This window comes from Pagrus major, chromosome 21 (genome assembly GCF_040436345.1).
Source record: "Pagrus major chromosome 21, Pma_NU_1.0".
NCBI lineage: Eukaryota > Metazoa > Chordata > Actinopteri > Spariformes > Sparidae > Pagrus > Pagrus major.
This window is the reverse complement of record NC_133235.1, coordinates 10,629,969-10,657,063: the sequence shown is the minus strand read 5'-3', so window position 1 is coordinate 10,657,063 and position 27,095 is coordinate 10,629,969. Positions and strand designations below refer to the sequence as shown.

At 41.5% G+C, this 27,095-nt stretch overlaps 3 protein-coding genes across 4 annotated transcripts; 2 read left to right on the top strand and 1 right to left on the bottom strand.

The window, feature by feature from the left end:
* The first annotated feature begins 3,298 nt into the window (after positions 1-3,298).
* LOC141016767 (nuclear autoantigenic sperm protein-like) lies at positions 3,299-8,348 on the top strand. The gene is made up of 14 exons (XM_073491307.1): positions 3,299-3,400; positions 3,543-3,653; positions 4,953-5,033; positions 5,171-5,271; positions 5,378-5,653; positions 5,757-5,839; positions 5,921-5,997; positions 6,102-6,175; positions 6,343-6,531; positions 7,264-7,430; positions 7,548-7,619; positions 7,722-7,814; positions 7,923-8,058; positions 8,170-8,348. The coding sequence occupies exons 2-13, from the start codon at positions 3,553-3,555 to the stop codon at positions 8,040-8,042; spliced, it is 1,434 nt and encodes a 477-aa protein (XP_073347408.1). The 5' UTR covers positions 3,299-3,400; positions 3,543-3,552; the 3' UTR covers positions 8,043-8,058; positions 8,170-8,348.
* Positions 8,349-10,670: 2,322 nt separating this feature from the next.
* gpbp1l1 (GC-rich promoter binding protein 1-like 1) lies at positions 10,671-25,409 on the bottom strand. 2 transcript variants are annotated; one of them, XM_073491078.1, is made up of 13 exons: positions 25,381-25,409; positions 25,236-25,287; positions 22,217-23,571; positions 21,550-21,664; positions 17,991-18,120; positions 14,167-14,495; positions 13,736-13,811; positions 13,435-13,631; positions 13,166-13,309; positions 12,127-12,282; positions 11,577-11,701; positions 11,385-11,487; positions 10,671-11,303 (listed from the first exon to the last, which is right to left on the bottom strand). In XM_073491078.1, the coding sequence occupies exons 4-13, from the start codon at positions 21,607-21,609 to the stop codon at positions 11,133-11,135; spliced, it is 1,491 nt and encodes a 496-aa protein (XP_073347179.1). In that variant the 5' UTR covers positions 21,610-21,664; positions 22,217-23,571; positions 25,236-25,287; positions 25,381-25,409; the 3' UTR covers positions 10,671-11,132. The 2 variants fall into 2 exon arrangements, with proteins under 2 accessions (XP_073347179.1, XP_073347180.1); XM_073491079.1 differs by lacking the exons at positions 25,236-25,287; positions 25,381-25,409 and adding an exon at positions 25,110-25,166.
* A 317-nt stretch (positions 25,410-25,726) lies between these two features.
* On the top strand, positions 25,727-26,972 carry LOC141016975 (transmembrane protein 69-like). Its single transcript, XM_073491588.1, has 3 exons — positions 25,727-25,858; positions 26,038-26,083; positions 26,206-26,972. The coding sequence occupies exons 2-3, from the start codon at positions 26,045-26,047 to the stop codon at positions 26,908-26,910; spliced, it is 744 nt and encodes a 247-aa protein (XP_073347689.1). The 5' UTR covers positions 25,727-25,858; positions 26,038-26,044; the 3' UTR covers positions 26,911-26,972.
* Positions 26,973-27,095: the final 123 nt, after the last annotated feature.

Sequence of the window (27,095 nt, the reverse complement as noted above, 5' to 3'; positions counted from 1 at the left end):
GAGTATCTTATTTCTTACCAGTGAGAAATAAGACTCCAAATTGACTATGGACTGAGACCATTGCATGTTTGAAATATTCTTTGTGCTGTTAAGCTCTGTAAGATTGTTGCAGATGCTTGCCAATTTCCTCCATGTTTCCTGGATTGTCACTTACTTCTTTGAATTTACGGTAGGACCTACTGGATTGGGCGGTGCACTGTTGCAACATCTCGTGCTTGTTCTGTGGGCTGCAGAAGGCATTTTTCACTCTCATTTCCTCCTCACCACTTCTATGTTTACTTAATGACTTGGCTGAGGAACAGCAAGCCTTTGTCTATGCATTTTTATACTGGCAGCAGTAGTCTTAGTGTCTGTCTGTCTTCTGTTAATCTTGTGCTGGTCTGGCAAATATCACGTAACTTCTGTTGATATACAGTAAGTATTGGTTTCCTGACCCTGGGAGGTAGTATCCCGTTGACTGGTTATGTCATACGAGCTCTTCCACTGTTATGATTGGCTGTTTGATCCTGATGTCACACTGAGAGATGTTATAATATCTGTTGACTCCACAGTGCAGTTGTTAAGACTCAGGATAGTGAAACCTTTCTTTAATTTTTCTCTTCACTGATTCCCAATGTGACAAGCAGCCCTGTGTGGGACAATTACTAGAGTAGAAGAGACAAAACAGTGAGGGGGAAGTGAAGCTAGTTTCTTTGATCACAGTGTAAACTGTACTGTTTTTCCACTGGTGAGAGTTGTATGTCAAACTAGCTGATGGAGGATGAGTCAGCTAAAGGGATTATCTTTTTTGTAACCTTCAGTGGACTCTAATGCCAAATTCCAAACTACAACAGTGCAGTTTTGTAGCCATCCTTATTTGACTTTATAACATAGGTTGTCAAATATTAGAATAAAGATACTGACAGATTTATTCAGTAAATTAAGCTTTATATACTGTATGTTTTAAAACCATTCTAGATAAGTGAAACCTGTGTTGTTTTTCAGTTTATATGAGTCAACTGAGTCTATGTAACCTGGACCAACCAAGACTGTCATCTGCTCAAGCAGCCCCTCAGATGTGCCTCTTTTCTCCGCTGTCACTGAGCGACATCTTTGCATGCCGTTGCCATGGGCACCTCATCAAGGGCCAGATAAGAGGGGGGAACACAATAACCTCCTGTTAGAAGCACAGCGGTGGGATGCTGATCAAACGCTGCCCTGTGTTCATCCCCTACTCACAATATGCATATAATTAATGCATCTGCTCCACTGCTGATTCCAAAGCTACTGGATGTTTGAAGGGCACTTATTTGTCCACCATCATGGCCACATTCAGCAGTGCAAATTATCAAAAAGATTTGTAAATGGATACAATTGTGGGTTGAAAAAATGACGCAAAGAATTGGTACCCTTAATCTAATATTAGTAAATTAATGCAGTCCTGTGTTTCACATGACAATGCGCTTAATGACTGTATAGTGAGTCACCTCAGCTTGGGGTTTTTTATCATGCCTAACACTCCCACCAAATGGAAGCAACAGATCTCAAAAGATATTGTGAAAGCTTTGGAGGAAACATAAATCGTAACAGGAGATAGAATAAATCATACCAGTTCAGAATCTTGATTCTATTCCTCAGTAGAGCGCATACCTCCGCCAAGGCCCAACAGTTTTCTTTTGTACTCACTTATAAATATCATACCAGCCACTTAGATACGCCTGATTTTTTTTCATCAAGATTCCCGCAATATTTCCTGAGAAATTAACGAAAACCATGGCAAAGTATGACAGATATTTTGTAAAACCCTTAATCTTCTGTAATATTGACTTTCACCTGAAAATAATTTCCCCTGAGAATAAATGCCCACTCAAACCGATTGCCTCTGATTGGAAAAAATGTGAATTAAACAAGCTGTGGTGTGTTCCTTTGGTAGAGGTTACTGGGAAATTATAGCTGTTGTGTTGAAGTGATATCACTAATGATGACAGTGTGATGATTGTTGAGTGTCATTGTCTCAGTGTGAGGCTGATTGGATGCCAGGTCCAGACTTGTCTTGACAAGGCAGCGACACAGTGGAGTCAGCAGGGGGGGCTCAGAGGGGAGCTGGGCAGCCCCTGTCCCTCACAGCAGGACATGACAGCAGCACTCTCTGTTGTGTGTAGACTACATACAGAGTAAAACACACACATACGTACACAGTACCACCACTCCCGCCTCATTTTTAGTAGATATCTTTTACCAGTTTATCAGTATTTATGTAGATAAATATTAATTATCTACATAAATACAAACAAAATATGTAGCATAACCATAACATTTTGAAAGAATCATATATATATATATATATATATATATATATATATTTTACAACTAACCATTAATATTAGTATAAGTATGATGTTTAATTCTACTTCTGTTCACAATAACAGAGATTATTGCAGGTCTGCACATTCAGACTCTAGAAATAGTCAACTTAATTGCTCTGTTTGTCCTGACTGATGGACCAACAAAAAAAAATTTAAAAAGGCAATCTCCTGTTCTATCTGCATTTCCATTTACCTTCTGCTTTTATTTTTCCTTTTAACTATTTGATTTGCTTGGTCATTTTGCTTCTCCTTTTAGCCTCTCCATTTAGCGTTTGACCTTTGGTCCTTGAGCTGGTGAAATGAGGTAAAACAATGCAAATTAGCCAATGTAAGTTATTGTCATCTGCAGATGTATAACATGCCTGGATGTGCATTTGAAACAAGCGCACTAGAGACTCCCAAGGCCTGAACCGGCTAACTTCCAGTTTAGTGCGTTGCTAACTTGAACGGGATTAAATAATTTAATCATGCGGCTCTAGACTTTCCAAATGTTATTGAGCCGAATGGCTCCAGTTATGACAGCGAAACCAGTCATTTCGCGGGGGTTACATTTTACAGACGCTTCTTTCACAATATAAGCATATGGGGAAAAGTATTTTTGGGCTGCAGTGCATCACGTGACGATGTAATTACACAGTTTGGCGACAAGGAAAACGGTCTTCAAAGCCCGGCATTTTGGTCAGAATTAACCGTGTAATTTTTAAATTCCATTATTTATTTTTAAATGATGTACTTTTTGACTGTTAAATGCTGTTTTTGTAAATCCCTTTTTAATTTATTAATGCCTATTTTCATTGTACAGTTAGTTAAATGCTTTATTACTATTTCCGTGACATTGTGGTCCTCCATAATTATCTGGCCTTCGACATTTGTTCTGGGCCTTTAAGAATTTTCCCGCGCTGGCTTACGAATCCGGAAATCGACCGGAAAGGGCAGGAATATTTCGCGCCAAATTGAAACAACGGATCAGTCAGTCTGAGCGGCGTCAGAGACGATTTGAGACGAAACCTCTAGGCTCAAGTTTTTACGTTTTCAGTCGTTGTTTCTTTGTCAACGTATGTAATTAATCTGTTAATAAGACTTTGTTTTGTAACATTCACACAGGAAGTTATCATTTGAATAGACTCACGGACTGAACCGGTGTTTGGGTTTTTGTTTTCTAAAGTCGAGTTAATAAGTTGCTTTTTCTCTGTTCAGTGTAGCTAACATGGAGGAGGCCAACAAGCTAATCGGCACGGGCAAGAAGCACCTGGTGATGGGGAAGGTGGTGGAGGCGGTGAACGTCCTGCAGGAGGCCTGCGGCATGCTGTGAGTTAACTACCACACAAAGAAACCTGACGATGTGATTACATCTGTCTTTAGAGCTGATTATGAATCTGTAATTGATCACCGTGGGAAAATCTGATATCTAATAAAGATGCAGTTGATAATCAGGAAAAATATGTCATTTTACAACCATTATTAATTTACTTGCTATCAAAAAGTACTGTGTGGCACAAAGATGGAGTTTGTTTTTTCCACAGGTGTGCAGATTAATGTAAAATAAATGTGTATCTTTAGACAGGGACAACATTATTAGTATGTAATCAGGTATGTTGTAAGACTTTACAGTAGCAGTGTTGGTATGAAGAAATTAGTCTCACAAATTAACCACTTTTTATATGAATAAAACCCTTTAAATTAATTTATTTTGCAACGATTTTAATCACCAACTTCTGTCGTATTTTTGACTGAAAAGCCAGATTGTTAGTTGGTAACACCACAACTTTTCTGAGCTAAAAAACGGCAAAATGAAATGCTGTGTTTTTCAAGGTTTTTGCAGAAAGTTTGTGGGATATTAAGCAAATGACGGGACCTGCATGCAAGTTGTCTCTCCCATATGAGCAAACCCGGTGAGCACCAGACGGGATTTTAAGGTTGTTTTATAGTTGAAAACTGGATGATATTCAGTCTGAACGTCTAAGACATGTTATTGCCCTCTTTTCAACCAACTACAGTGGGTGACACTACATCGTGTCACAAAACACAAAGTTGTCACTTTGATAATTTGTTCATTTGTAGGTTGAAAGCAAAACAATATTGATAGGACAAAGTTGAAGGACGAAATTTTAATGTTTAGTATTATGTTAATATGTAACTCTGTAGGCTGCGAGCTGCCAACAAGAAGCTTTCAAGACATCGTAATGTAAAATACGACATTGCAATTCCTGCTGCAAAGCGTTACAGCATCCTTTTACAGAAGAAATACATGTGTGGCAGGATTTGTTGTAAAGATTATTTTCATCCTCTACAATTTCCAAAGAATACCTTATCATCATTGTGGATCCTGACCGAGAAATCGGATCCACATTTCTCAGTTTGAAGCAGGTACTGCAGATCTGGGTCAAATATGGTCTAAATGTTAATGTTTAATCAGTGTTCGCAGAAAGTGGGTGATAAAACTTTTGAACCAGTCATGGACGGCTTTTTCACCGTTGACCACAACCCTTTTTAAACATCTTTTCAACTGAATGATGCTCACTGGGGGGGTGGAAAAAGTTACAGATGGTGGTTGCCGTGTGAGCTGATGTGATCTGACATGAGCACTCTACTATAATCTACTTTCAGAGCTAAGAAGTATGGGGACACAGCAGACGAGTGTGGAGAGGCTTTCTACTGGTGTGGTAAAGCTCTGCTGGATTTGGCACGGTAAGATCAGCCTTGAGTCATTGTTTAATAAATCTAGGAATAGGAGTTCAGCCTGGTCTTGTTATATTTTTGTGTGAGGTGGTGTTGCTCATTTTGTATTGAAGAAACGTGTGACCTAACCAATACACTTGTTGTAGGATGGAGAACTCGGTGCTGGGTAATGCTCTGGAAGGAGTGCCGGAGGAGGATGAAGAAAAACCCAAGGACTCCAACGTTGAGAGCACAGAAAACATTGATGGTGAGGAAATTATGCATTTCCATCCATCTACTGGGACTTGATTTTCTTTTTTTGTGTTAGGACAACGGTTTCAACAACTTCTAACCGTCCTCTCTACCTTCAACAGAGAAGACCAGAGATGAGCTGAGGGTTCAGGTGTATGACGCCATGGCGGAGAAGAAAAATGAAGACTCAGAGAAGACAAAAAATGAAGAAGGGGACAAGGGCGAAGATAAAGAGAAGAGCGGCGATGTAGAAAAGGACGAGGCTGGTGATGAGCAACAGAGCACGACAAAGAAAGAGACAGATGAGGAAAAAAAGAGTGAGGTTAATGGAAGCAAGACTGAAAGTAAAGACAAAGAGGCTGAGAAAGAATCTGGAGACAAGGAAGAGGAGGCAGAAGGTGACTTTACTTCTCCATGTCCTTTAACCACAGACTTTAATTGTGAATGTCTTTCTGACTAGTGACATGTTGCCTCGTTTATCTAAACACGTTATTGTTACAGACGGTGAGGAGGAGGAAGATGATGATGAAGAAATGGAGGGCGATGCAGAGGAGCAAGGTGAAGGAGAGGACGCAGCTGAGAAGGTACTTGACCAATCAGCTCAAGCACACATCCGAATGACCTGCGAACGTGTTATTTAACATCCGTGTTGGTGTGTTTTCCAGGACAGTGAGGATGAGGAGGTGGGGAACCTGCAGCTGGCCTGGGAGATGTTGGAAGTAGCTAAAGTCATCTACAAAAGGTAATAAACACTGATACGCGATTGTGAGGATCTCAGTTTGATAGTCACGGCGCTTAACCTTCCATGTCGACTGATTTTTGTATTGTTATTTTTTTTTAAATAAGGAATGAGTCTAAGGAGGAGCAACTCATGGCTGCCCAGACTCACCTGAAACTGGGTGAAGTTTCTGCTGAATCAGGTACGCTCTGCATTTTAATTTGTCCCCTTCCAATTCTTCTTGGGATTACACAGGAACTCATCAATACAGACCGTGCCTCAAAAGCCCAACATGCTTTACACCTGAAATTTTCCTTTTTCGTCACCTTGTTGAGACACACGGCCTTTGATTGCTGCCTCTCTCTTTAGGAAATTACACTCAAGCGTTGGAGGATTTCCAGGAGTGTCTGAAGCTGCAGGTGAAGCACCTGGACCCGGACAGCCGCCTACTGGCTGAGACTCACTACCAGCTGGGTCTGACCTACAGCTTGAATCTCCAGTACAGCCAGGCCATCGAGGAGCTGAAGAGCTCCATCTCTGTGATAAAGAGCAGGCTGGGTAAGCTGCTGCAGTGAGCACTCACTTGGATAGAAAACATGTTGTCTAGAGCTCAGCAGCACATCTGTTTTCCTGAATCGATTAAATTCAGTTTGGGTTTGGGATATTTTCTAACAATACCAATTCTTTAAATAGTACAAAGAAATCATTAACCTGGTGCATTAGTAAAAATATTAATGTTTACAGTCACAATTAAATTAAAAGGTTTTGGAGATTGGTGGTTAAAATCTGCCTATGGAGAACTGGATGAGATATTATGATTTTTTTGCATGTAATTATTGAAGATGCTGTAGTGAAAGAACAAAGTAACGACAGATGTCGGCTTAAATATTCAAGTAAAAGAAAAGAGACAGCTGAAACTTTCCTGTTCAAACAACCTTCATGCCTATTTGAATATAGATTTCTGAGTTTACAAGGTGCACTTGAATGCACCATGAAGTCCCCTTTGGCGCCCAAGCACTTTGCCTTACAAAGTGATTTCAGTATCTGAGGTGTACCTGAATGCACCATGAAATCGCTGCGCTACATGTGTTAAAAACTGTGACAGATGTCAGACGCACATCTGTATGTTATTTTGTGTGTGTGTGTGTGTGTGTGTGTGTGTGTGTGTGTGTGTGTGTGTGTGTGAAAACATTCTTTTAAAGATTTACTGACCAAACTGAAAATCTACCATCTTTTTGTGCTTCGAAAGCGTTTTTAAAGTTATGCTAACATTTCCACTTTGCCGGTCAGACAACCTGCAGAAGCTGCTGGACAAGGCGGAGGGCCCGGAGTCTCTACCTGAGGAGAGAAAGGAGATGGAGGAGCTGAAGGCTCTGCTGCCAGAGATCAATGAGAAGGTGGAGGACGCCACAGAGGGTCTGAAAACAGCAAGCACCGATGCTATGAAGGGTGTACTGGTGAGTCAGGGGTGTAAATGTGTTCGTCAAGTCCCGTCTACATTTCCTGGGTTTAATTGAGTGACCTCAGTCTACTGTATGGAAGCTTGATTTTTAACTTGATGTCATGTCTGTCAGGATGGAGGCTCCACGTCCTCTGCATTCCCTGGGTCCACTGAACAGAATGGCGTCTCTTCATCCAGTTCAAAGGTGAGCTGTGTACTCTGAGTGTGTGTACATGGTGAAGAAATGATTTAGTAAAAACGTACTGATGGGGATATGTGTATGTAATATCTTCTGTTCTCTACCCAGATTAACGGAACATCAACCAACGGAGTCAGTTCTACTAACGGACACGCCTCCACAGCTGCAGTCTCTGACATCTCCCACCTGGTCAGGAAGAAGGTGAGGGAGCCAGATGTTTCAGTTTTTTCTTAACTGAATGATAGAAATGAATTGCACAGACCTGACAATGTTACACAACACTCATTTGAATGAATCTGTGTATTTCAGAGGAAACCAGAGGAGAGTCCAGTGAAGGAGGGCGTGGTCAAGAAGATGAAGCAGGTTGCCGGTCAGACTAATGGAGCGCAGGAGACTCAGACTAACGGAGACACTAACGGACAAGCTTAAGTGCAGAAGTCGAGAGGTGAGAGATGATTAAAAACCAGACTACTTAAACATCTGAGCCCAACAAATCATGATTTTAATTACCTTGTACAAGTTTGGTTCATGTCTGACTCAAACTCTTCTCTTTCAGTAAGCGAGGCTGCCCGACTCCCCCCGGATGTTTTGTCTCCACCAAAGAAGAGTCGCCAACATGCCAAGCTCTCACTGTTGCCACACTTGTTTGCTATTGTAAATATGTGTATCTTTTTCTTTGTTAGTGTTTGTTCACATGTAACCTATGAAGTTCATTAAAAAATATTATTTGATAAACTGGTCTCACAACCAAGTGAATAGAGAAGTGAACAATGATTATTCAGAAATGATATACCATAAGCGGAGGAAGTAAGTGCCTTAGAACTTACACATACAACATCTGATGTTTTTTTTCCCATCTTGGTGGTGGTCAAAATGTTGCCTCTCATACTGCGGAGCTTTAACATCTCACCCTTAGTAATAATGTGAGTGCTGCTGTTTAACACGGAGCTAAAAATAAAACCCCTTTTTAGTCATCTGTCACCATTTGACCTGCTTGACATGTCGGCAAACTGAAGCTGTTCAGTTCCATGCTTTGACATACTGTGGGAGACTTATCAAATCATTGTTCTGACTGTCACAGTGGTGTATTCTTTCAAGTTAATAGGCCTCAATTACAACATTTTGGATTAGGGTTGTGGATTTTCACAGGAGGATAAGTGTCTCAGGAAATATCACAGTTTAAGGGTATATGGTTTTACACAATCATTAAGTGACACTTGAAGGATTGAAAGTAGGTTTTTTGGGGGGCGTTAAATGATTACAATTTTATAAAATGTGTCCTGACAGATTTAAATATTTTTAAGTTCAGTAATGTAGAAATGCAAATTTTGGCGGGGGGGGGGGGGGGGGGGGGTTAAATGTATCCTTTCAGTAGACCTAAACCCACACAACAGACATCTTGAAAAGCACAGGCATTAATATTTATAGACATTTTACAGGGTCCTGCATTGTGCATGCTGGATTACCACTGTGGTTTACACAGCCCCCTGAACGGAATTAAAGAATGAATGCACCCAAAAATGCCTCGCTTATGCCGATGGAAAGTTGAATGGAGTTTCATAGTCCACAAAACATTTCTGGAGCTTCACAGCAAAACTGTGTTGCAGCATTCTCCTAAACAACTGAAGTAGATGGGGGCTTTAAGAAGTAAATAAACCAACCCCAAAAAACAAAAAACAAAAAATACAACAGCTCGTCGTGTGTAATCCAAGTCTCTTAAAGCCCTGACATCCCAAAGTGATTTGAAAAGATGTTAGTTACACCCTCTCCTGCACCCACTACTGGCAGGTCTGTGCTAATGCCGAACAGTGAAAGTAGTTCACATACTTAACAAAATGAAATTAAGCAGTTTTTGCCAAAAAGAGATGTATAGCTACTTAAAAAGACAATGCTTTAAAGAAGCTAAAGCTCCTAAGAAGCTACAATATGTATGGTTGCAGTGACCTTTGACCACCAAAATCTAATCATTTCATCCTTGAGTCCAAGTGTGGGTTTGTGCCAAATTTGATGAAAATCCCTTAAGGCAGGAGGTTGCTGTGACCTTTGACCTCCAAACTTGAATCAGTTCATCCTTGAGTCAGAGTGGACATTTGTGCAGTTTGAAGAAAATTCCTCAAAGTGTTCATGAGAACGGCCCCGACATACATACGGACAACCTGCAAACATAACAAGTCCCCATCTACTTCAGTTGTTTAGGAGAATGCTGCAATGTTGTTTAGCGATTAAACTCTAGAAATGTTTTGTGGACTACAAAACATCACCTGACTTTCCATCTGCATGGGGGTGAGTAGATGATGACTGGATTTTCATTTTTGAGTGAACTTATCCTTTAAGCCATCTTTATTGTTATTAGTAAGAGCTGTGCCTTTCCTGCTAGAAGTCAAGATCTCTGCTGTGAAAAAGGCATTCATGTTGAAGAAACTAACATCTAGAATATTTTAAAGATAAACAGATTGTTTTTTTAGGTTGTCTACAAATTTAATCTATTAACGTGTAAGTACCTTTTCTTCTTTCAGTTTATTTTTACACCTTAGTATTTTAAAGCCTTTCCTTTCAAATCAGAATGAAATCCAAGCAATAGCTGAAAATCAGCATTACTTTGTCCTCTTTCAAAAATTAAATTGGAGGTTTTTGTTTTACAAAACCCAATTCATTCGATTTTTGTGAGTATCTTCATAAAAAAGATGTGGTTTCGTTGTTAATCTCTAAAAAAGTTTGGCTTTTTGTTGCTACACTACAAAGCAAATGTACCATTTATCTGCTTTTATTCGTAAACTAAATGGACAAATTACCCTTTTCAGAGCTACAATCCTGTCCTCAGAGCAATTCAAACACACACCACCAGTTATATTCAGCACCAATTAAAAAAACATTTTGCATGTTGTATGCTGCATCTGTTGTTCTTGGCAGAGGAGGACATAGCTGCTGTAACTTTACAAACTCATTATCTTGCCAGTCAGGCTGATGAGGATCAAGAATTTGCCTCCAAGGCAGCGTGGGATCAATGTGATCTACAGAAGTAAAATGCATGTGGACTCAAACACCACAGTAGCCAGATTCATATTGAAACATATCAGCTTGTCAGGAACCAATTTTTATTAATATCATTAATAATGTGTCATCAGCATCATCAATGAAATGAGTTAGTCTGTTTAAAGCAGAATCAAGTGTGCATTCATTGCCCTTCTTTTCTTGATGAACACTTCAGTTCCACAAAGCGAGGAAGAAAAAGGAAGTAGGAGAAGGGGGGTGGGGGTTCAAAGAGGGCAGGGACTGCAGTGAAGGAGGAAACGCAGGGAAAACGACGTCTGGCGGAGCAGGAATCTCCCCCTTCACTGGGATATGATTGGTTTTTCCCTTGTGCAAGAATGACAACAAAAAAAAAATCAAAACAAAAGGAAATTCAAAATGGTGCTCTAAAAACAAAGATGAAAGAGGAAGAGGGGGGTTGCTTGCTGGGATGTTGTGTTGGCTGTTGTGTTGTTGTTGTTGTTTTTTATTTTGTTCCGTAAAGCCACGTTAGGATTTGATGCAGTCGTCGTCATCAGAGGTCTGGCTGCTGCTACTGGTTTCGGACTCGGAACCCTCCTCGACGTTCGCCTCCGCCACACTCCTCCAGGGGGTGAAGTGGAGGGTCACACCCCGCGCCCTTGGGAGAGCCCCGTTCCTCTGCATGCCGTTCCTCTTCAGCTGGCCAAAGGACACAGTCAGTTAGTGTGTGAATGATAAGCCGTTTTCTTCTGTTATGATTTTCTTCCTGATGTTTCTCACCTGTTCAGTTTTAGTCTGGAACTCTCTCAGCTCATCCTCTGTCAGAGGCAGGAAGTTGTCATCGTTCTCTGGATACTCCTGCCAGCCCATGGCCTTCAGCAACCTAGAAAAACATGATAATTTTCTGCTTAGTTGACTGTGTGTGTGTGAAAGTGTTGGCATGTGTGTATAAGGCTGTTTGCAGCGTCCTACCGGTGCTCTGCCTCCAGGGAGCTGGACAGGTGTTCGGTGTCTGAGTCACTGAGAGAGTAGGACAGACCATTCTCGTGGCAGACTTCCTCGCTGTAGGCTTTCGGCTCTGGGGTGCTGCTTTCACCCTGAGAGCATTCACATAAGAACACGTTAAACTGGCAATTGACAACATTTTTACTTTCAATTATCCAAGAGTGAACAGACAGGCATTCACTCGATGGAGAGCGCCCGTGTTATGTCAAAGACTCTTGCTTTTTTGCTTTGCACAGTAGCTAGGCTGCTAGAAGTAGCCATGTTGCTAATGGCACCAGCAGTAATATCACAGTGAAACACTTGGAAGAGGGAAAGTTGAAAAGTTTTCTGCTTTAAAAAATGTTTTATTATTTTTTTCCTGCACCAAATGTAAAAAAACAGTATGGTTCTCTTGGGACTATGGACAGGACAAGTACTAATTTGACAGTACTTGGTCATGCAACATCCTAAATGGAGCATTTTCTGTAACTGCTGTGTTGTCCTGTGTGACAATTTAAGAAACCAGACCGCCGCCTACCTCTCCAGATGTTCCAGGGCTGCTGCTTGTCGTCAACTCTCCGGTGCCCTCGTCCTTCAGAGCTCGCAGGAACTCGCTCTTACGGTCCGGACCGCGGCGCATCAGCTTCAGCCTCGATGGGGCGATGTCTATGGGAGGAGTCGTGCTCGATGGGTGCTGTGTGTATGACATGGAAAGGCAGAGAGTGAAGGGCCAGGAGGAGCCATGAATAGAAGAAAAGTGAGTTAGCAAACTTTTTTCTCAAAATGAGAGGCCATCCATTAGCTCTGAAATCCTTTCGGCTGGTGACATTATCAAAATATCACAAAAATGATCAGCCATCTTAACTGCCTGAAGATTGAGGGAATAAAACAGTAACACTTAACACATGGCAGACAAGCCGTTCAGTTACTGCGTGATGCGCACATGTGAGTAAGCATCTCAGCCACCGACCACACTGACACATAATTACTATGTTTAAATAAAACCTGTGATTTACTTACACGAGGAAAGGCGGCTACATGTGTTACGCATGCAGCCAAAAGAACTAAGTTCAACACAGACGACTGCATCGCAATTTTAACAGTTTGCTTGCTGTGTCGTTACACATTTTACTGTGATGTCTGAGCAAACTGCATCATTTAAAAATACTGTTCCTGTTGGGGTAAGAAAATTCCCATAACATCTGCTGTAATCATGGACAAGTTTTTGTTTTTCTCACTTTTAAGGGTCTGGTCCTAAATACATCTGATTTATTGACCTGGTATGTACCCTCTCAACCAGTGAAATCTGCAGATGGAGCCCTGCTGTTTGCTCCCAGGTTAGTTTGTGACAAAGGATGATCAAGCTTTTGCTACTGGAGCCCCCACACTACAGAACTCTGCCTACTGAACTCAGATGCATAGACACACATCTAGCTTCTTTTAAAACTCTTCTTCAAATCTTTTTCTTTGTGCAAGCTTCTGAAATGTTTGACAGAAGTTTTTATTTACTGGTTTTGTTTCAGCCCTTTGTAACACTGCTACATAAAAAAGTTTATCATTATTAATTTTGTCCTCACCTCTTTCTGGGTGTTGTGCTGTGGTGCACTGACTGGGGTGCTGGGTTTGGCTGCAGAGACGGGGCTGGTGAAGACTGAATCTCGGCCTGGCATGTGAAGGCCAGACTTAGTGATCTCTCTGCCACCGGATTTCCACTGGGTGCTCTAGACGAGAGGACATATAATGAGTCTCCGTCACAAACACAGACACAGCTACTGTTTAATGCAAATGTGATTCTTGGAAAAAAGCCAGCTGTTGAAATAATGTGACACGTCACAGGAAGTCTTACTTTGGTGGGGGCCACAGCAGGCTTTGGGACCAGGTTCTTGTAGACGCTGGAGCCTGCGATGGGAGCTTTGCTGCCGTTGGTGGGCAAGGCGCCAGCAGTGGCAAACCCCGCGGAGAAGGCTGTGCTGGGGTCCTCCTTGGAAACCTTCTTGATGACCAGCATTTTGGACACCATCTGTTTGCCACTAGGGGGGTTTTCTGGAACATAATCAGTTAGCGATGAAATGTCAGAAAGGTCAGGATGAGGAACTGATCTTAAAACCTTTAACCATCTCTTGTTTATTGAAGAATTTAGATCTTACCCCACACTCCAGCATGGGGAGCCACTGCTCGCATCGTAGTCCCAGGCTTTCCAGTTGTTTCAGGGTTGAGGGAAGGCTAAAAAACAAACATTAAATGTCTGCATTAAATATCTTAGTGTTCAAATTTGTATTTTCAAGATACATTAACATCCAAGAACCTGAGCATATTGTTGCCAAAAGGTTTAAGCTGAATCAGTCAGTTTAAGGGAAGCTCTTGTGATGCATAATCCTAATGAGTTTTACATTTTTACCAGAGGGTAAATGTGGGCAAAAAATGAAAAGTTTCTGAAAATAGTTTTCATAATCTAAAATCAGGTGCAGTGTGAACAATAATCAGTATGTTCCTAATAGTGCAGTTTTGTCTTATAAGAAATATTTAATAGTTAATGGCATGTTTAGAAAGAAAAAAACAGCGACGGTGATCTACTCACAAAGTCCTCTTCCACGAACTTCAGCTTGTCGTCCTTGCCGTCTTTGCGTTCCTCGTTGGGGAACTTGTCCTGGTACGAGGCGCCCTTGCGGGGATGAAAGTTGCCATTGCGCTGCCGGTGCCCCACCTGCCTGTCCCTGTCGCCTCCTACCCGTTTGGGGTGGCGTCCCTGGTGGTGGTGGCCGTCCTGGGCACCCCGCGGAGCTCCATGCCAGCTGGGTGTTTCCTTCCAACACGAGCCCCCCGCCAGCCCACCATGCCCTCCTTTGGCCACCCCCGAGTCCACCGAGTCATGCCTCAGAAGCAGAGAGGGCTGCTGCCATCCGTCACCTGAGGAGAGAACAAACATACAGTGTGTGAATGATGTCATTTCACTTTAGTGTTGAAGTGCTGAAAATGAAATGTGGCTTACACAGATAGATAAGTGAGGATTCCCATATAACCTTTTAAAATAACATGTAAACACCTTGAATCTTAGTGGTGAACACTGTCCACTATCTAGGTCTGTCTGGTAATGAAATCCAAGAGAATCAATAGTTCTGTTTGCAGATGATTTACTGAGTGGATGTTTTTGTTACACTGGCACGCAAAAGTGGTAGCAGTTTAACATGGTCTTCCCCGCTTGCTGGTTGGGCAACTGGCATAATATTTCCAATGTGGAAAACACAAAGAAGGTGTCAGACCAAACCAACAGAGAAAAACATCAGAATATTTTATTATCCTTTTGGAAATCCTTTTTATGTTTGTGGCAATTGTAAAACAAAAACAACCACAACATTACAATAATTATAGTCTGACAGACATTTAAAAAACAAAGTGCATCACATCATCACCAACAATAAAGAACATAAATAGACCACAATGCAAGTGACACACGCCTCATACCACAAGGATTTGTTTATACTGGAAGGTATAAAGGATCTCTGGGCACAGGAAGTCCGCAAAGATGTTACCCTGTACCTCCGTCCTGATGGTAACAACTCATATTCACCATAGAGAGAATATGACACAGGTACAGGTAAATTGTTTCTTTTTAATTTATACTCTAAATCCACTCACAGTAGGACTTATTCTGTACATTCATTGCATTAAGTGTGGTTAACTAAAAGGCAGAGTTACTAAAACTACCAGGAGAAAACCTATTGCAACTAGCTAAATAAAAGCAGCAGAAGATATCAAAGTTTAAAGTCAACTATTTCTCGCTGGCATTAGGGAGCCATGATGCCTCATAGCAAATGAATGCTTTTGGCACAACAAATTCAAGAATTGATGAATTCCTTCAGATGAAGGGTAAGATGTCTAAAATTGTTTTACTCTGTCTGCTACATTATACAGACATACTGCTGTAACTTTGTCAAGGTGAGCATTAAGCTACTACAGTACGACAGAACACAGAAGAAGCTTAAAGACTACAGCAATCATAACAAGGTTAATGTTGAATGCTGGCAAACCAGCCACATCCCTGACAGCTTGCCAGTTAGTGTCAAGACTACAGGCAGAGACATTTCCGAAGAAGAAGTTGAAGATTTTGTGCAACATTTCTGGATGGCACGGCACACCAAAAGCATGCAGAGACACATTAAGCTGCATTTCTGCTTAATTGTGAGGCAAAGTGAGGGACAATGGTAAGACATCCCCGGGACCACAGATTGAAGATTCATCCAGAAGAACAACACTGCAGAAACTGGGACGAATCAGCACTGAGACTGTATGAAAACACAGCAAGTTGGTGGATCTTCAGCATCAATTTAATAAAAATGGAAATAAGCAATAATGAATTGAAACTGGCAACACAAGACGAGCATTCATTCATCAGTGGGACAGCACTGTTTAAGTGAAGTGTATAGACATTGATCTGAACATTGGTGACCCAAATAATGTACATATTCTAAATGAGAGGACAGATGGTTTGAATGAGATGTAAAGAAAGCCTTACAGGACTCCAACGCCACCTGTCTGCCACTTAAAACCCTACTACAACACAGCTGCCTCCATCACTGTCTGCAGAGCAGGTGGCCTCAATTATTTCCTCATCCACTACAGGGACCTGAATTATATACTCCTTCAGGAGAGGTTTGCCTCTTTCCATCATCTTTAACTTAACACAATGAAAGCCCAGCAGAATCATTTCACAAAGACTTTGCATAACTGATTTAATGTCTGAAACACACACAGTGTTTTTACCATCCGGAAGGCTTAGAAAAAGATAAAGGACCATTTAATTAGTCTCCACATTCCACCTGTTCAGTCTCCACGCAACCACTTTTGTCAGTGTGTCAGCTAATAATAAGGACCAGCTTTGATAGAAAGCTGGCCACCTCTGGAAGTGGCTTCAGATGCATTCTAGCCACAGGTAGAAATGCTGTAAATGCATCCGTCTCTCCCAAACACATATGTAACCTTTACTCATCCCATAGAGTAACTACGTCAGTAGCAGTCAAACAAAGTGGCCACTGAATGTATGTGACAGAATGTAAATGAAATTATCTTGAATGCCATCTGGATTTTATCCAAATAAGAGACTGAAGTGTATATGGGGCCTGTGACAGACAACATCCCACCTTCAAGTCTAGCAAGTTAATTAAGTGATATATTTGGCAGCAGATTTTAATCATGAGTTGGATTTTAAGCTGCTACACATCCAAAGTCCAAATCACGCAGGTGTTTCCACTCATGTCTGATCAGACCTCTTCTCAGGACTGTGTTGATACATACAAACTGCATTTCACTGACATCTCTGTTATCCCTCTGTTGGTTTTGCTGCACTTATAAAGCAGTACAACTTGAACTATTTTCATTCTTATTCGTCCACATAATTGGGTGACATTAAGGGTGCTCAGACTGATCGGGCACTGATCGTTATCGGCTGATATATATTGTAAAAAGTTCCATCGGTGGTCTCTATAGAACCTGATCAAAAGAGCCGATCAATAAGCACAGGAGACAGTTTCTCTATGCGCTACTAGAATGTCACAGCCACACACACCACAGGACTCTGCTGCTCACTGGCTAACTAACTCTCCTCCTGCCAATATCAATACGGCTTTTCGGTGCCCTCTTGGTTTACACAGCGCAACATATTGGCAAGGTCCTGCCAGCAAGCCGTTTGTGACTGAGGGGATAGATGGACCTGTACTGTGTAACAATTCTCATAACGTTAGGTCTCGCGTTGAGTGGCCAGCCAGTGATTATAACTAGCGCTGACACAGCGCTGTGGAGAGAGATAACTACGGTAACAGCAGGAGAAGACGTGCTCTGCTGGAGTCAGAAGTTGTCTGTTCAATTTATGATTTGGGATTATCTGTTTGTGATAAGTATATATTCTGTTGTCCCACATGGGAGGAAGAAGCGACGCCGTTTGTTTCGAGCCTTACAGAATGAGAGCTGACTGAGCTAACGGCTAAAAGCTGACTGAGCTAACAGCTCACTGCAGTACCGAGTGTTTCTGTTCGCAGCAACATGAAGTGTTAAACAGTGAACTGCGGTTTAGTGTGACATCACAACAAGTTTATACTTAATAAATTTACTGAAGTAGAGTACTTTTGCTGAATACAGTTGACTTTGAGAAACTAGAAACTTTATATGACAAAGTAAAGAAACGTCATTTTCATCAGCGATGTGATCGGCCCCAAATATCGGAGCACCCTTAGGTGACATCACATTATTGCTAGTAATTTTAGTGATTATTTTGTTGCACTACACTGTGCTGTGCTACATCAGCACTTCGTGTTCAGTTACTAAAGTCATCATGGCTCCTTTCTTTTTGTACATATTCAGTTAGGCTCTGTAATAAATAAGGATGCGATAACTGCTCTGCGCTGTTACCTGATGGGGCGCGCAGGGAGCCGTTGTTGAAAAAGCCATCAGAGGAGTTGTGGCGGCGGCGGCTCACAGCAGTTCTGCCGTCTCTGTGGAGGTGGGGCTCACCTTGTTTCTCAAGGTTGGCAGCAGGGGACTGGAGGAAGACAGAAAGAGGACAAGGTTAGTCAAAGTGGGACTCTACACTTAAATGGTGGACAATGAATCTCATGACTCTCTTCCAGGGTTAACTGACAACACATAAGAACAGAAAACTACAAAACAGAAATTAACCACAGACTATTTTTCAGGACATTCTTTTCTCTCTACTCTATCCTTGTCCTTGTGAAGACACTTAGATTAGCATGAATCCTCTCCATACTCAGAGTTCCTTTCTTACTCCCTCAGATAGCTAAAATAACTCTGTTCAAAACGTGTCAATGTAGGGATCTATTCTTAGGGGAATAAAGCAAACAAAAACCGACATCATAGGACCTCAAAACAATCTTGGAATACTTTATCATAAGAAATGTGCTGCTATGGAAGCCAGTAAGTAGAGAAAAACACAGTGTACATAATTCTTAGTGGTGAATCCTGAAGTCACTGCATTGGCACAGCTGTGTATTTAACACTGCTGACTGCAAATGCTTAATTCCATCTGAATCATATCCTTGTCATCAGCAGAGGTTCAAAGATCAAATTTGACTGTGTTCTTCAGCCTATCCCTGCAAGCGCCATCTCAAGAAATTTGACGGTGTACAGCGATTCAATGCAGAAAAAACCTAGGAGAAGGACTTGGGAGCTCAAACCCTGAGAGCGTCTGCAGGCTAATCCCTAAAGACAAATGACATTGAGGTGAAGTCATGTGTCAGCAGGACAGTGACTGTGCACTTATTTCTCCATCTTGACTCTTGATTTCACGGACAGGACACTTAGCTGGGCAACTTCCTGACTCAGAGATTACACTGAAACTTGACAGGAGAAACACAATTACAACCTCAGATGGACAGTCCGACAGATCCAACACTTTTTTAAAACGAAGGACAAAAATCAATCCCATCATTCACCTAACATCCATCCTTCTTCAATTGCCAATCCCAAGTGTTACTTTAAGAGCCAATATTTGAATGACATTTTGCATTCTCGTATGATATTCAAACTAAAATGCAGCAGAAACAGCCTTGTTCCAGACTTCTCAACTGTAGCCACAGCCCAAATTCTGCCCAGTAATTAAAATAATGTTGCCTCTCTGAATTGCTGTCTCTGCTGATGGAGTCAATTCAAGCTTTTGTTTGTGAGAATAAAGTTGGTGACATTACTGAGCTGTGACAGACAGTCTGGGACAACTTAAACACAGGCCAACAGGTCAGCACAGTCCAGTTTAATCAGTGCTCATGATATTTTAAGTGCTTGTCACTACAGATTAAAAACAAATTCAGACAAATGCTACTGAAGACAGCCAGGCCATGCACTGCTTGCTAGCTACATAAGCTAAAAACTTTTTAAAACATTTCCTTATATCTTAAGACCCATCTTTGCTGAAATGTCCTTGTGAGAAACCACCAAAAACATGACAACTATTCAGCTATGCCAGCAAATGTTGTCCAGCCAGCCTGGATGTCCAGCCAGCCTGGATGTTGCTCAACATCTGCTGAACAGAGAGCACACAAGCTAGGTTGAGTCGTCACATTCTTCAATACTTCCTCTAAAAGGGGCTCAAACATTTCTTCTGCGCTAATTAAACACAACCCCCCCCTTTGTTTCATTGATTAGTGTCCATGCAATAACTATGATAATGCTTCCTGATACAGGAAAACAATGGAATCAATAAAGGAAACTGCCCGTTAGTTTCCTATATTGTGATATCCAATCATGTGTTATATAATGCAAGATGTAACCGCGACTGCCATTTTCTCTTAAATTCGTCATAACAGCCAACACTGGTTCAGTGTTAAAGCGGCTCGGTGGAACTTCTGTGTTGTGCTGGAAGCCAGTCAGTTTTGTTAGCCGACTCCATTTCTAAACTAACATAAGCTGCTGCTGCTCTATGTTAGCAGAGCGGAGAGAGGCACTGTGGAACGTGCATAAAGTCACACCCTTTGGACTGACCCGAGTCCTTCAAAAAGCAATCCACAATCCAGCAGCATTAAACAATTTAAACAGATCGTTCACAGGCTTGCATAAGCAACTGAGAGAGACGGGGGAAGGTCTCATTTTCCATGTCACAATCTGCTCACATACAGCCAACAGAAAAGTGGTTAATACAGGTAAATTGCTACAAAATATAACAAAGAGCTTGAAAAAAAAAAACATTGATGTTAGATCTAGGTGCTGTATCGTAGGCAACTGGACTTGTTTCAGTTTCTCGAAGACGTTTCACCTCTCATCCAAGAGGCTTCTTCAGTTCTAACTAACTGGAGAGGAGTTGGCTAGCTTTTAGAGGTGAAATGTCTTCAAGAAACTGAAAGAAGTCCAGTTGCCTACGATACAGCACCTACATTTACCATGACCTGGATGACTGAGAACCTTCATCAACATTGATGTAAGAGTCACTAGGTATGCTAGTCACTTAATATTAGTGAGGGTAAAAAATAAAATCATCATCCAACAAAAAACATAAAAAGTCAGTCTGACTAATGAAATGTTAAGAATATGTTAGAAAGATACTATGGATATGACAACAGAGCAGGTTGACTATCTGTTGTCCATTTCACTCAGCTATAGCTTCCCTTCACTCCACTGTAAAGCAGCTTTTGGCAAGGCCACATTTAAACATTGTCATGTTAGGAGAATAAAAATTTCTAGTCACTAGAGATGGGTATGATAGGATTTTATTGATACTACTACTCTTATTGATACTCTATTTGTTTGGTTCTTTGTCAAGACTCTTATCATTTTTTTTTCATTACTAAATAATCACTTTTTAAAATACATCATCTTAAAAAAGAATGACATCAGAACAGTAATAGAACTGAATGTTTCAACTATAACGACATTGTTTCTAGAGTAGCAAAGGTAATGTTTACAACGGCAAAATCACTTTAAACTCAATATCTCACAAAATAAAAATAAAAATCTAAATCGACAATAAAATAAATAAATAAATATCCTGACATCAAAAAACAGAATGAAGCTTAGAAAGAATGAACAAAGCAAAATCATATATCTCTTTTGTTTATCAGCAAGAACCTGCAATTTTGTCCAATCTCTAACAAAAACAGGGATAATTGCCATATGGAAAATAAAACATTGCAGCTTTAGTTAGCTTGAATGCTCCATGAAATCCTCCTTTTCTATCATCTGTCTTTTTCATGAAGGTACACAATGTCTAGGTGAGCCTCTGCTGAACCATGTACTGACTGTGCTGTCAGTCCCCGTGGGTGACTCGTCGCTGACTGCACACACACCAACACACATACACTCAGGTGTACCTGACGCACATTCACTAAAAGGTATTAGAGCAGTGACTCTGACAGTTATAATTTCAAGCTCTGTCTATCTCAATCTCTGTTTTATCCTGCAATCATATGAAACACACTCAAATACATACAGTGCACTGCACATGCACACACACTCAGGCACGCACCTTGGCAGGCTGGGGCGTGGAGAAGTTAAGCCAGGCAGGGACAAAGTCATGCTGCGCCATTTAGGTCCAGTGTTTCCGGTCAGTGGATCGAGGCATCAAACCTCATGGCCAGGATCTACCAAAAGAAGAGTGACATGTTTTTAAATTCAGATTTTTTTGTGATGTTTCAAGAAACACAAATCTCTGACACACTATCCAAATCCCTCTTATGCCTATCTAGCTTTGATTTCATGTCATTTCTTCCAAGTGTTGTTGTCTACCATCAGTTATTCTGAAATTCACTGCATAAAGGTCTCCCTCAAGACGAGCCAAAAAAGAGTCCTATTCTTAGCAGAAAACAACAAAGCTCGACTTGCTGCAGCTGTGCCTGTGAAGCTGATAACTGGTTGACAGTCTGGATGGAAAACATTTTGTGTAGCAGGATACAAGATTTACTTTGCAATGTGTGTATGTGATACATTTATATAGCTCATCATGCTTGATTTTGCTCAACTTTCTAATTTGGCTTTAAAACTATCATGTGTTCATGGTGGAAAATTAACACCTGCTACCCACACAATGTTGACAAATTACTTATAAAGGACCAAGCTACTACAGCAATTAATTTAATGGTTATGGCATGCATGTTTGCCCTAGCCAAGTCAGTCGGGTGTAACTTTATCATTACCCCAGAGTCTTTGGCTCTGAAGTCCTCTGCCTCCTCTCTCAGTCCGGCTGGGCTCGTTCCTCAGGCCTGATGGCACTGATCACAGAGTGCGTGCACTGACAGAAGGGGAGCAGCAGCACACCGACGACCCCCTCTCCACCTCCGCCAGGACAGCACAGCCCCTTTCCCCAGAGGCAGATCCCTTCGTCCAGGGTGAAACACTGGGAGATGGGTCAAAAGGTCGCAGGAATGATCTGGAATGATGATCCAGCGAACTGGCCAAACAGGAAGTAGATTTGAAAGCAGTAGCGGACCGATTCTTCCTTCTTGAACCAGATTCCCAAGCAGTTCGTGCGCCGGTCACGTCTCTGATGAATTCTGAGTGCTACTGTATTGTTTTCCCCCGGCAGGCTGAATCTTTCACCAATTTATTTGAACCATTTGCAAAAGATGACTGTCAGGAGTAAGACTCAAAATCCGATTGGACTTTATGCTGATTGGCAAACTGAAGTGATTTGACAGGTGATTTGTCCCAATGATGAGGAAGAGCCAGGTTGTCTTATTATCAACACAAGGAAGCAGTCTATGGAAGTCCTCTATCGTGGAATATGGACAGCAGCTTGTGTAGCAGTCCCACTTTGACACCAGATGGGTGAAAGAGACAGGTGTTGTCCTGCCACACTGCGTGCCAGTATGTTTTCACGTCGACTCACTTTTACCGAATCATTTTAAGATCTACTGAAACGCATGCAGAAAAAGAAAATAAGTTCATGGACAGTCTTTCACTGGCAATGGAGGTCACCGAAAACCACTGCTCACCTCATTAAACTGATGAAAAAGACTGTCTGACCTTGAAGAAAACAATGCTGAAAGGTTCAAAGTCACATGACAATGAAGGAAGTAAAGCCCTATGTTACATTGCAGTCATTTTCAGTTTGGGTTAGTGAAATAGAGATGCTGCTGGATGATGCATTATAATGGCGTTTTTATCTTTAAATGTTTTAATATCACATCTGGAAGATGCCCATTTAATTATTTGGGGTTTTCTGATTAGAGTAGATATAGGGTATAACTCTGATTTCATAGATATGCAAGCTCAAAAGCTAAACAAAAATCTTCTGCGCTTCAAAAAGGTCTTTGTGTCCTTCAACAAAACTTAAACATGTCCAAAAAGAAATCCTCAAGAAAGCTCAATCAACTTATTGCTCTCGGGGTGAAAAAGCGGAGGTTGAAAAATAGCATGCGTCCCAAAATTTGTCATGTGGTTCTTTTCAATTCCTCTTGAATCAGTTTTTCTCAATAATAAGGTTTCAGTGCAGGTTTTTTCTGTTTTCTTGCTGAGGCTTCACTGGTATCTGCACAGGAACGGACTGGACCTGCAGTAAACACAAACAATGTTAGCCCTAATTGTGGGGGAAAAAAAATCTCAAAGCTCCAGGTTCAAAGCACACATGCCAAACTCAGCCGTCGGTTTATTAGGTAGGCATACCTTAGCTACAACTGATAATGAGACAGTACAGCAATAAATCCTAAAAACTAAAGTTTGCTTGCTTATAATAGAAACTGTTTTAAAAGAGGTGCTGGTGCTGTGCGTTTATGGTGCTGTTGAACTGTTAACAATATTTTGTCAACCAAATGTAATATTGATGGAGTGGACGAAACATCGCTCAAAGTTTTGGGACATACATCTCAGTGTAATACAATAAAATGTAACTGCATCACAAAGTACAGCTTCCAAAATGGCCATTAAGTTGGATCAAAACCTCTCTGTAAGTGCTGTATCAGACTCATTGTTTTCTATGTGTACCTAGTAAAGTGGCTACTGAGAAAACAGAGAAATTAAACTTAAAGCAACATTTCCCCCATAAAAGTATCTTAGATATTTGCATAGATGGTGCAAATATGTAAGATATTATGAAAGATGCTCCTCCTTCACCTAACGCCAACATAGCTTACAATTCAAGAGACAACCTTAAAAGAAACTGCGTTTGACACTTAAGATACATTTTGAGAGGTACCAGAGAAAAACCATGACTCAGTGATCCAAGAACCATTTCATGCTGAAAGCTGGCTCTTTTATGAAATTGTGTCGTCTTTGGTAAATGAAATATTTATACCAGTGTAAAAATAACTTTCTCCCCAGACTGCTGCGAATCTAAACGGGCCTGGCGGTGAGTGCAATGCTGGACGGAACTGAGGTGTACAGTCACAACAGGGATTCCTTCACCCTTTCAAGCGAGCCATTTCATTCATCTTCAAACCCTGTATGAACAAACTCAGAGCTACCATGGGCTCGTTATCGTATCCCTACTGAACTATTATGTAACAACTCAACATCAATGAGTTTGCCACGGACACGGGCTTCAATGTGCAGCACGTATATTTACCTCAATGTGAAACAACACAGATGAATAACGGCGAGGAAAATACAAAAATGCTAATTTTGCAAAGTAAAACACTTTATCGTTATGCAGTGTGTGAAACGCACATGTCCACAAACACTGCAGCAAACCAATTCAACACAGTAACGCTGGATGCACGTTTCACCATGCTAACAAGCTGAGTAATGTAATGGATTAAAGTGCATCGAAATGAATTAAGACGCATAGCGGCTATGTTGTTAGCCTACAAGTCAACGTTAATCCCAAACTAATAACGTTATCAGATGTGTCCTAACTCTGCTGCTAGCTAACTCTGTTTATTAGTTAACTAAGGTTAACGTTAGCGTAGCAATCGTTAGCTAGAAGCTCGCGTTACCCAGGCTGTTAACTACCCCGCTAACACTGCGAGGTGGTTTGAATAAATTAGGACGGTTACAGGGCATAGCAAAGCAAAAACGCATTTAATATGCTCAGGGTGGTCAAAACTGTCTATTTAAGCAGCTGTCACGAACATACAAAAGAGGTAAACAGACCTGGCTTCGTTGGAACAACACAGTTTCAAAATGGCTACCTTAGCAGCGGCAGCACACATTCATCAGCTTGCTAAGTGCTAGCGAGCTAACTTGCAGTGTTTCATGACGGTGCCGTGTAGCTGTTACCTTCTCCTGAGCAAGAGAGCCTCCGATGGAGAATTAGTCAGATATATTTAATCTGCAAAACAAAAGCGAGATAACAATTTTCCGTAACTATAAACTTCTTTAATAATGCGCTATTGGTGTTTGTTTGGGTTTACGGAGCGCTTACCACTGGCGCTGGCACTGAGGGATTCGAACAGCCTAAACGATGTTACGTTCAAGACCCCTCGTGATTATGCAACTTGACGAGGTTACACTGTGTTTTTAAAGTCGGGTCGGCTTAGCGGCGATGCTTCGGTACATACATTTCTTTTCAATTGAAACGAAAAGTCCCCACTTGAAATTCCTTCACGACAATTGTCAAAATATTCACAGAACACAGTGTTGGAAGCACGTATGTTGGGCTTTTGCCATATTGAATATAACTTAATACCTCCCCCGTCACGGACAGCCAAACCAGTCGATATCAGAGCCAGTCTCATTCAGCTTGGGAAGATCAGGAGACAGGCATTTAATCGAGCAACGATAGAATTGTAGCAACAAACGACCTTAAGTTTAGCTAGTTAACGTTAACTTTGTAGCCATTCATTGTATGTAACCGTGCCTGCAGTGGCGTTACAACCTATTAAATGACAGACAAGTAAAGGGTAAGGTTTAGTTAACCACAACATCTGTAGTTTATAGGTTGTTACAGGAAGATCCTCTATATTGCGTCAGGTTAACCAAGAGGTTGTATGCTAGTAGCACGTTAGCCTTGCTTGGTTATATCAGAGTGAATATGTTGTGGGGAGTGTTATAATACTTATTAATTACGTATATTTTTCAGATTTAAAATGATTACATTTGCATCTGGAAGAAGCATAATTTCTGGGGTAAGACCAAAAAACAATTTGAAAGTTCACTACTTGCTTACAAATAAATACAGAAGCATTGTGCCAGCATTATATGGATATAAAATGATGTTTATGCACTTTTGTGATTATTATGTTCTCAGGTTCCAGTATGGAGATGCCTTCAGCAGATAACTAGAGCACCACCACCAACAAAAGCTCAGCTGCTGCTTCACACTCAAGCCTCCTCAGTGTTAATGCCGCCCAGACTAACATGCAACAACAGGTTGTTGAGCATCAGGCCCGTGAGCTGGCCTGCATCGCGTCTCTGCCATGAGGATTCCCGAGGCCCCTCAGAGAGAGCTGACAGCAAAGGGGGTTTCAGTTTGAGGGCCCTTGCCCACTCTCCAAAACCAGCTCTGTACCTTGGTTTCTCTGGGCTCATCCCCTTCATATCTGCCCCTCTCCTGATGGCTGCCACACAGACCTTCTACCCTGAAGTGGCATATGCTCAAATGGTTTACGGAGCCTCTATAGTCTCCTTCCTCGGTGGTGCCCGCTGGGGGTTTGCCATCCCTGAGGGTAGTCCTGCTCAGCCTGACTGGATGAACTTGGGCAACAGTGTGGTGCCGTCACTTTTGGCCTGGCTGGCACTGCTCTGCAGGGACAATATCGCAGAGGGTGCCCTGGTAGTTATTATGGGACTGGGTCTCTCACTGCACTATGACATGACCATGCTGCCTGGCTACCCCTCCTGGTTTAAAGCCATGCGGACTGTCCTCACTCTGGTCGCCACCTTCTCACTGGTGGCTACCCTCGCAATTAAAAAGTTCTGCTCTGAGAAGAAGATCAAAGAGATTCAAAATTGATTTAGAAGGACTATTTGTACTGTCAGCCACACTGACTCAATAAAAATGTTACATCAAGTGCAGATCTGCAGACAGTCTGGTTTGTTCCTGCTGTACACCAACTCACAGCAGCTATATTGTTACTTATCTAATTCAGTCAGGGACCCTCTCGTCCTAGGTTTAACCATTTATTGCAACAAATAGAA